General features: G+C 41.3%; 1 protein-coding gene across 1 annotated transcript; it reads left to right on the top strand.

Annotated features, from left to right (window-relative positions):
- Positions 1-424: 424 nt before the first annotated feature.
- On the top strand, positions 425-9,849 carry LOC119323074 (guanine nucleotide exchange factor subunit Rich-like). Its single transcript, XM_037596652.1, has 22 exons — positions 425-773; positions 896-1,044; positions 1,145-1,226; positions 1,358-1,773; positions 2,220-2,649; positions 2,747-2,970; positions 3,267-3,462; positions 3,546-3,688; positions 3,757-3,931; positions 4,056-4,109; positions 4,307-4,483; positions 5,349-5,461; positions 5,747-5,929; positions 6,435-6,492; positions 6,632-6,691; positions 6,789-6,830; positions 6,913-7,043; positions 7,139-7,274; positions 7,359-7,436; positions 8,776-8,892; positions 9,272-9,334; positions 9,418-9,849. Exons 1-22 carry the CDS (start codon positions 528-530, stop codon positions 9,520-9,522), a joined length of 3,378 nt encoding a protein of 1,125 aa, XP_037452549.1. The 5' UTR covers positions 425-527; the 3' UTR covers positions 9,523-9,849.
- Positions 9,850-10,105: the final 256 nt, after the last annotated feature.

Below are 10,105 nucleotides of genomic sequence, written 5' to 3'. Positions count from 1 at the left end.
AGTGTATGATCCATTTGAGGGACACGTAGCCTGCATGATAGAGGAGTCCTTATAGTACCATGCCCGCAGAAGCCTGCCTACAAGTAAGTCAGGCTCTTTCAGAAGCCTCCACGCTTGCTTAGCTAACAACGCTTGATTGAAAGCCTCAAAATTCCGGAAGCCCATACCATCATCTCGTTTTGGAAGGCACATTTTATCCCAAGCTATCCAATGAACCTTGTTTTCAATATGAGTTGATCCCCACCAGAAGTTAGAAGAGATAGTAGTCAAGTTCCGGCACATAATCTGATGGCCAGGAATCTCCGATCTGATTCTGAAATAAACAACTTGACAAAGAAAAAAGAAAGGGAAAAAGAGGGAGCGAAAAGCCAAAAGAAAGAAAGAAAGAAAGAAACCGGTGTGCATCTCCCGCATCGCCCACCAGCCTCCTCCCGTCCCTCAGATCTCCCCCGACCCGCGCCGCATCTCGCCCCGGCCTCCCTCCCCCCGCCGGCGAGGCGGGGCGCCCGCTCGCCGCCGCCGCCGCGATGTACATGGCGTACGGGTGGCCGCAGTCGATCCCGCTGGACCCGGGCGAGTCCGACGGCGTGGTCCTCCTCCGCGTCCTCGGCCGCCTCCTCCTCGCCGTCTGCCCCGCCTCGCTCCACCTCTGGTCCGCCTCCCACCACAAGGTCCGCCTCGCCCGCCTCGACCGCTCCCCGGACTCCCTCGCCGCGCACGGCCCCAACGCCCACGCCGTCTGGAGCCCCGACGCCAAGACCGTCGCCGTCCTGGTCAGCCTCTCCCCGCTTGCCCCGCGCCCGCTCTCTCCCTCTTCCGCTCAACGACTCACTTCTATGTGTGTGTGTGTGTGTGTGTGTGTGTGTGTGTGTGTGTGTGTGTGTGCTGTGCGCAGACCTCCTCCTTCTACCTCCACATATACAAGGTGCAGCTCTCGGGGAAGCCGCTGATCGTCGGGGGCAAGCAGCTCCCCGGGCTCTGCCTCGCCACTCTATCCCAAATAATCGTCGAGAAGGTCCCTCTCGGCAATGACATTTCTATAACGTACGGTATCCGGCCACCGCTCCTTACCCCCAGACACGAGAGGCAAACAAATTTCCTGCTGCGGGGAGCTAATGTGTTAGTATGGTATATCATGTTGCAGGAGCAATTTTGCGTGCGACAGCAAGAGCATGCTCCTTGGGCTGTCCAATGGGCACTTGCAGGTCGTGTCCTGGAATGCTGAGGTACATGGAAATGCATACTGCTTTTGTTTCTTGTAAGTCGCCCGATAGAAGCGAAGTATGTAGTTGTGCCATCTTTGCTTCCTACTTGCTATGTTAAGCATGCTGCATGTCTTGTTGTTGTTGCTTGCCAGTTCTCGGACAGCTTCAAGCTTCGTTGCTCCGCATGCTCGCCCGACAAAACCGCTGCCGTTGTAGATGCTTTGGTGTTTGACCCGCCTAGCTTGCGAGGAAATTCTAATGCAAGGCCTGCTCCCTGCTGCACAGGGGATTTTGCTATCGTCCATGTTGAGTTGTCGGTGAAGCTAAGATTGCTAGTTGCTGTGTACTCAGACTGTCAGGTTGCGCTCTGTACGGTCGGTAAGAAGGGATTAAAGCAAACCAGCGGCATCAGGGTAGACAGATGGTTGAACACTGGTGATGCAATGTGTACTTCTGTGGCTTCCGAACAGCAGATTCTTGCCGTCGGGTGCAGCAGAGGTGTTGTTGAATTGTATGACCTGGCTGAGAATGCGCGGCATATACGCACTCTTTCTTTGTTTGATTGGGGGTAAGCCTCTCATACAGATATATTTTTTTCACTTCTTCTTAAGCTGTTAAGTACAAGTTGCATTGGTTGTTCTGAGTTCTGACGACCTAATTTTCTGGCAGTTGGTTGCAAATTTGTACTGATTTAGGAAACCCTTCTTACATGTAATGAAACATTAGTGAAATTTTGAGACATTTTGCTACTTTACTAGACGTTGTCATCTCAAAGTGTTGCAAATTCAAATGAATTTTGAGTGCCTGATTGTATTTGTTAAGCACCTAATGCCAATATTGTCTTTTCGTGCATATGCTTTAACATGTTATTTTGGCAGAAATGTCAATGTTTCAACAATTTATATTGTCATTTGCGACTGACGTGTACTAGGTTGATTTAGTAGCAATTTTTTCCAGTTATTATTCTATTGAAGCTGAGATAACTGTTCTTTTTTCTTGGATAAAAATTTGTAGGTATTCAGTGGAAGATACAGGTCCTGTTACTTGTATATCTTGGACGCCTGACAATTGTGCTTTTGCAGTTGGATGGAAATTTAGGGGACTTACTGTTTGGTCTGTATCTGGATGCCGGTTGATGTGCACATTTCGTCAAGCCGGATCAAATTCTGCTTTGTCTCCAATGGTTAAACCTAATGCCCCAAAATTTGAGCCTCTAATGGGTGGGACATCACACATTCAGTGGGATGATTATGGATATAAATTATTTGCAGTTGAAGAAAGCTTATCAGAAAGGGTTCTTGCTTTCTCATTTGCCAAATGTTGCCTCAATAGAGGACTTTCAAGCACAACATATACTCGCCAGATTCTTTATGGCGAAGATCGAATCCTATTAGTGCAACCTGATGATACTGATGAACTTAAGATATTGCATCTTAACGTTCCAGTTAAGTCTTCAGTTTCATCTTTTTATCTGTTTATTAGGTAACACGCATCATCTGTTGATGTATGGATAATTATAATTCTTCTCTTTTTGGAAGCAGGTGTCCTATAGTTCACAGAACTGGCCAGTTCTGCATGTAGTTGCAAGCGACGATGGCATGTACTTGGCAGTTGCTGGCTCTCGTGGCCTAGTGCTGTATGATTTGCGAAACAAAAGATGGCGTTTTTTTGGGGATGTTACTCAAGAGCAAAAGATTCAATGCAAAGGCTTGTTGTGGCTGGGTAAAATAGTCATCGTATGCAATTATGTTGAATCATCAAACACGTTAGTCTCACTTTCTTACCTTATTTTTTGCTATCTGGTAACTGTCTCAAGTCTGAAACTTTCTGCACATGGAAGCTGTTTAGTTATGTATGTGAACTGAGCTTCATGCTTTGAACAAATGCTTGAACTCACATAGATACTGTCTGAACCTCACAGTTTGCTATATGTCAAAAGAATCATTAATATTTTCTGTTCTCAGTGCTTCGTTACCTATTTAAATACCACTTCTCTCTCACACGTGTATGACTTGCTATTTAGAATTTAACTATATGACATGTTCACTGCATTTGTCTTAGGTACGAGCTGCTGTTTTTCCCAAGATATCACCTTGATCATAGCTCCTTACTTTACCGGAAACCATTGCTTGGTAGACCCATTGTCATGGATGTCTTTCAGGATTACATTCTTGTTACCTACAGTCCATTTGATGTGCATATATTCCATGTGATGATCTCGGGAGAATTGTCACCTACCAGTAGTCCAGTTTTACAGGTGACGTGAGAATTTTGCATCCTCAATGTAGATTCTTTTGTTAGCTTCTGCCTTATAACGTGCATTTCTCTATGATTAAACAGCTTTCAACAGTTAGAGAACTTTCAATTATGAGTCCAAAGAGCCCACCTGTTTCAATGCGCTTGATTCCTGAACCAACTGATGAAGGTGTGCTGAAGGAGGATATAAATGGATCTTCTAACCTGTCGTCCCAACAACCTTCAAGGTATATTTTAATCCAGATGTCACCTGGTCCTATTTTCCTTGATTTTTATTTGGCTTGCAATATATCAGATGTCTGATCTTGCGGGTGAATGGGGAACTTTCTGTGCTGGACATGGATGATGGACATGAACAAGCACTTACAAATTCAGTTGAACTCTTCTGGGTCGTCGGTTCTCAAACGGAAGAGAAGGCTAATCTTATCAAAGAGGTTTCATGGCTTGACTATGGCCATCAAGGGATGCAGGTCAGTTTTAATGGTATTCTTCGATACATATTTTCTCTATTATGCACATGTATTTTTGGGTCATAGATGTTTTTTAATTTTTTTTTGCCCGCTATCCTTTTATTCAGAAACTGCTTTGTTTCAGGTATGGTACCCATCACATGGAGCAAATCCTTTTAGGCAAGAGGATTTTCTGCAGGTACTGATCTTAGATCATGCAATGGTTTTGATATCTGCTTGGAGTTTTCCACCTACTTTTTGTGAAATGTAACATTTTTTGGGTAAATCTGTTAATATAAGCTGTAATATTTTCATATGCTGATCTTTTATCAAATGAAAAGTTTTTCATGATGTTATCCTAAATTATAATTGAGCACGTCTTATTTGATTCTGTAGTTGGATCCAGAGCTTGAGTTTGACCGTGAGGTGTATCCTCTTGGTCTCCTGCCAAATGTTGGTGCAGTTGTTGGTGTTTCTCAGAGGACGTCCTTCTCAACCGCAGAGTTCCCATGCTTTGAGCCTTCTCCAAAGGCGCAAACAATATTGCATTGTTTACTACGGCATCTTCTTCAGGTAGAGTTAGCAATGACCATTCCTCTTTGGTATATGTTTTCTATCAGTTGACCCTTTTAATGAAAATAAAGGCAATATTCAGAAACTTATCCGTTAATCTGGTAAGAATGAAAAAAATGTCAGATTCTCACATTAGTCAAATATACTTTTGGGCCTCCTAGCAGTGCATCTGAATTTGAGTTCTTACATCAGATTAGCGTACACAACCCGTAAAAACAGGACTTATGCTTTATAAACATGAAAAGTAAAGGGCAAAGTTTGATGAAGATTGCATAAACATTGCTATACACATATCCAATGTGATCTGTAATTTTTTATGCGTTGTCATCTAAATCCTTTCTCTCCATTGATTTTAGCTGGGATTAGTGGCGTTATCTTGCTGTCTTACTGACTGAATTTGCAAAGTTAACATGGTTTCTGCCTGTTAATTCATCAATGTCTCTGGTCATCCCGCTCTTTGGCAACTCATTTTTATAATTTTCTAACGATTCACCGGTGAGTCCAAAATAACAAAGGGATAACAAGGAGAAAGCCGTTGTTAAGGTCTAACAAATTTGTAGCGATTGTGCTATCCCTTGCATAAATGTTTGATACGTTAGGGAGAACGCTTGGATTCATATATTTTTTGGACTGTTATATTATGATATTTGCCCGCTTGAATTTTGTAGCAGGACTTTCGGACATACTTAATGTAAGCATAAAAAAAGATGATTTCGCTTACATTAATCTAGGGTTGTTGTCTTCGGAAGGTTAATTTTATGGCTTTACTATGAAGTTATGTTTTCATCGATGCTTTATTGGACTACTGGTATAAATCATTTTCTTGTGCCTCTAAAATTACTTTTCCATTCTATTTATTTAACAGAGAGACAAACATGAAGAAGCTTTACGTTTGGCAAACTTGTCAGCAGAGAAACCTCACTTCTCTCACTGTTTAGAGTGGCTTCTGTTTACGGTATTTGAAGCAGATATATCAAGGTATTTGATTCTGACTCTTTCACTGTCCTCATAAAATCTACTGCATATTGCAATTTGGAGCTGAAACAAAGATGGGAACATGTTATGGTTCATCGTGTATTTTTTAATAATGGAACTTCTTCAAATGGATGCCATCCATCAGACCATCAGTATAATATTTCTATTTAATGCTGTAACTGGTCGCATGCTTACATCGTTTGTTCACTAAGTTTCTGGCTTTCATGTCATCATTGCTTAAATAATGAATCAACTTCTTTTTCTGATTGGTCACTTCGCTAATTGCAGGCCAAGTGCTTCAAAAAATCAACTTCCACAAAAAAGTGAATCTCCAAAGAAGTCTCTTTTAGAGAAGACATGTGACCTACTTCGGAATTTTTCTGAATATATGGATGTAGTTGTCAGTGTTGCTAGGAAAACTGATGGCCGGCACTGGGCAGATCTTTTCTCTGCAGCTGGCCGATCCACAGAGTAAGTGTGCTGCCTTTTTTAAGATGCATACCTTGTAGTTGTAACTCTTGCTCTTAGTAATTGTCTTACATCAGCTAGAGTGTAGATTTGCACACTTCCATATGCCATAGTTGGTGTCCATCAACAAGAATCTAAATGATCCATGTTGATTCTGTTGACATGGACTACTGTCTATTGTGGGGTCAGAATGACCTTAATTTTGTAGAGCTCAGGAATTTTATTTAACTGGCCATTTTCTTAGGTTTTTAGAGGATATGTATGTCGCTTGATTTGTATTGGCAGTCATTTTTCATAACTCCGTTGATTCCTTATTGGTGTATATAGATACTTGCCGAAGGTTTACAGTTACCAGTCCAGCACCCGCGTTTGAGTGCACAGACTCTAAATAAATGTTTACGATATTTACCAATGAACTACTGTGTAGCATCGACAGTGGTTAATGATTGATTAACGTTTGAATTAAATATAATTTTTGCATTCTTATATGACTGATCTTCCATGGTAGGATGTTCGAGGAGTGTTTCCAACGGAGATGGTACAGGACTGCTGCTTGTTACATACTGGTATGCCCTTTTAGGATATGTTAAATAATATCTGATGCATGATAGTATTGCTCAGACTTATGCACTAACAAAGATTATTTCACCATTATTATCACTTAGTTCCGCAAGAATTAGTGCCTAAAATGTTGTATGATTACAGGTCATTGCTAAGCTGGAAGGCCCTGCTGTCAGTCAGTATTGTGCACTCCGTTTGCTTCAAGTAATTCTTTTACCTTAATCATAAAGTGGTTTTGGTCTTATGTGCTAGTTGTCTCGCATGTTCAAGCTCTCAATTTCAAGTGTTTGTAACTTTGCAGGCTACACTCGATGAATCTCTGTACGAGCTTGCTGGGGAGCTGGTATGCCTTTTATGCTATGACTTGTCTATTTCCTATAGTTATAATCTCCAGTGGAATTAAGGAATGCCATTAATGTTCTTAGGTACGCTTCTTGCTAAGGTCTGGCAGAGACTTTGAAAATGCCAATACGGACTCTGAAAAACTATCTCCAAGGTTTATGGGTTATCTTCTATTCCGTTCGCCATACAAGAGACAATCTTCTGACTTGAAAAGGTACATTTTGTAGTTAACTTTAAAAGGCCACGTCGTTTTTTTGAATGGTTATGGTGTTGTTATCAGAACTTATGTGTTGTTTCCTCTTTGGACAGTAACTCAATGAAAGAACTTAGCCCACATATTAACTCTGTTATGAACATTCTGGAGAGCCATGCCAGCTATTTGATGTCTGGCAAGGAACTTTCAAAGCTCGTTGCTTTTGTCAAAGGGACTCAGTTTGATCTTGTGGTGAGATTCTCACCATTCATCATTGTAACAGTTTTATTGATTTAAAAGCTACTTGTTATCATACTTCATTGTAACTTAATGCAGGAATATCTTCAGCGAGAAAGGCAAGGGTCTGCCCGACTGGAGAATTTTGCATCTGCACTTGAACTAATTGGTGAAAAGGTTTTTGTTTAACAATCATCAAGTCAATACCTCAATTTTACTTTGTTCTCAATTTTCTTTGCAAATTTGAGAGCCTTTGTCTTGGTCATGAAATCATCATTAATGGAATGACATCTAGTTACTCCCTCCGTCTCAGTTTATAAGGCCTGCACGTGTATCTAGGTCGTCAATTTAACTTATATAAAATAAATTGTTTAACATAAAATTATATCATTAGAAAATAGAATATCTAAAGTTTCTAATGATATATTTTTTGTAATGCATGCCCCTTATTAAGTTGGTCAAATTAACGACCTAGCTACACGTGCAAGATTTGTAAACTGAGATAGAGGGAGTATTTAGAACTTTTGCAACATTTGGGCTTGTACTGTATATATTACATATTTTAAATTTTGAAAAATCTGCAATCCTGAAATGTAAAACTTAGGGTTGTCAACGAGCCGAGCTCGAGCGAATACACACCCAGGGCCGAGACACAAATCCTAGCCTATCTGAGTCGCAGAATGAAGGGCTCTTGACTTGTCAAAGGCTTGCCCACGCCTTTTTCTTTGCGGGGAATATTCTCATGAACCGGTGCTTAATTGCAAACTGTGAAAGCCAATCAGTTTAGGGCATTTGCTGCCATATCTACTTGGATTAAAACTTCATTCGGACTTGAACAAATGGTTGGAAGAATGGTGGGCTTGGGATTCTAAGCAGGCGCAAGACATTTGAAATTTCAGGGAAATGACAGTGGAACACCTGGTACAAGTTCTGCCCAGCTTTACCGAACTTCTCGAGTTCGAGCTTCTAAAGCTTGTGAGCTTGAGGTCAGGCTTGAGCTTGGCTTGTTAGTGTCTCGAGCTGAACTTGAGCCGAGCCTAGAAAAGATCATGGTCAAACAGTTGGTCGAGATTGAACTTTTTTGACAGCCCTAGTGAAACTCTCCATGTCTATTCTGTTTAAATTCAACCAGGTATTGGTCACATTGTAAATGGTATTGACGTTCTTAGTCTTGAAAAAGTCATAGTAGTGTTTGCTGCAGTTTTCTCATGCTAGTTGTGCCGTGCTCAACGAAGCTAGAACCTGAATGTTATAAATGTCTTTTAAGTACCTAGGGAGGTGATTTGCTCGAGAAAATAAGCAAATCACTTGACAGTATTGAAAATACAAAAGGAACAATAAGCTGAGATGATCTTGTGTAAATCATCTGTTTACTTGGTTCAAGCAGATGAATGACATACCTCAATAGTCGATACACCCTTGGTTGGTTTGAAAGTTTGCAAGTCGCACAATTTTTTTTTCCATCTTCTCTTGAAGAATAAAGTTCTCACTTGTATTATTGATATTTTAATGACAGCTCCAAATGGACACACTTCAGAGCCGGCTAGATGCCGAGTTCCTTCTTGCTCATATGTGTTCTGTCAAGTTTAAGGAATGGATCGTGGTGCTAGCAACTTTATTGAGGCGCGCAGAGGTAATACTTGTATAGATCTATGCGTTGACATGGTTAACAATTCTTATGCGCTAGTTAAAATGTTTGAATGTGCGGTTCTTTGGTAACCTTGTCATTGGCCTTCGCATCTGTGCTCAAGTTGTTTTTTTGGCTTTACCATGGGTCAAGCATTAGATATATATCTGGTTCTTGACTACTGCCCACTAGTATTTACTTGCCGCATAACTTGCACTTAACTGGATTGATTGATTGTTGTAGAATCCTTTTTTGAGATCAGATAATATTAATCTAGTTGGTGCACTGTTATCAGTGAATATTAGTAGCATTTAGAGGTGAATTGTTTGGTTTTGCAAAATTAGTGGTCCTTGCTGCTGTAATGCATTCTTTTTATTTTCCTCAGGTTTTGGTGGATCTCTTTCGACATGATCTGAGGTTGTGGAAAGCATATAGCATCACTCTACAGGTTAGCAGAGCATAAGAGGTGCTCGTTTTCCCGGCTTTATGAATCTTATGAGCGCCTCTAACATGCGAACAAACCACTTGCAGTCACATGATGTATTCAGCGAGTACCTTGATCTGCTTAGCGCCTTGGAGGAGGAGCTATCGTCTGTTTCCGATCGCACATTGCAAAGCAACGGACCGGTGTCGTGATACTGAAAGGATAGCGATTTTGGGTGGCCAACAGTTTTAGCCTGGTGTTAAGTTAACAATACTGTTAGGAGGAGAGAAAGGCGCGGGGAATCGTTTGTAAATAGCGATTATTTGGGGGATTTCCCCCTTGGGAGGCGAGCAAGAGCCTTAGAGGTTAGGACAAGAGCCTTTGTGCAGTGAAATGAGTTGATCACCATATTGTTGTATCATTAGTTGCGGCAGAGTGGAGTGTGCATTCTTCCCCTTTCTGTATGTATGCGCTGCACCCTAACAATGTAAAGTATACACTACCAGCTGTGAGCATCCAGTCGCATTTTTGTTCCTCTACCATGTGTATGTGTTTTATTCATTTTCTTTTCCCTGAAAAACTGATACGTTTACCCCCATTCTTGACCTTTTGAGTAGAATGTATGGATTTCTTGCTACAACGTCATACTGCCTAATGGATCATCTTATTTGTAGTGGAGATTATATATATATAAAAGAATTAAAGTGGCTAAGCAACAGCCCACGCCGTGCGTCCGCAGTTATATCTGCTGGCTCTTCTCTGCCTGACACGTGGCAGCAGTGAATAGTCATGTGT

This window comes from Triticum dicoccoides, chromosome 6B (assembly GCF_002162155.2).
Source record: "Triticum dicoccoides isolate Atlit2015 ecotype Zavitan chromosome 6B, WEW_v2.0, whole genome shotgun sequence".
Taxonomy (NCBI): domain Eukaryota; kingdom Viridiplantae; phylum Streptophyta; class Magnoliopsida; order Poales; family Poaceae; genus Triticum; species Triticum dicoccoides.
The sequence above is the reverse complement of the archived record's forward strand: the minus strand, read 5'-3'. Positions and strand labels throughout refer to the sequence as shown.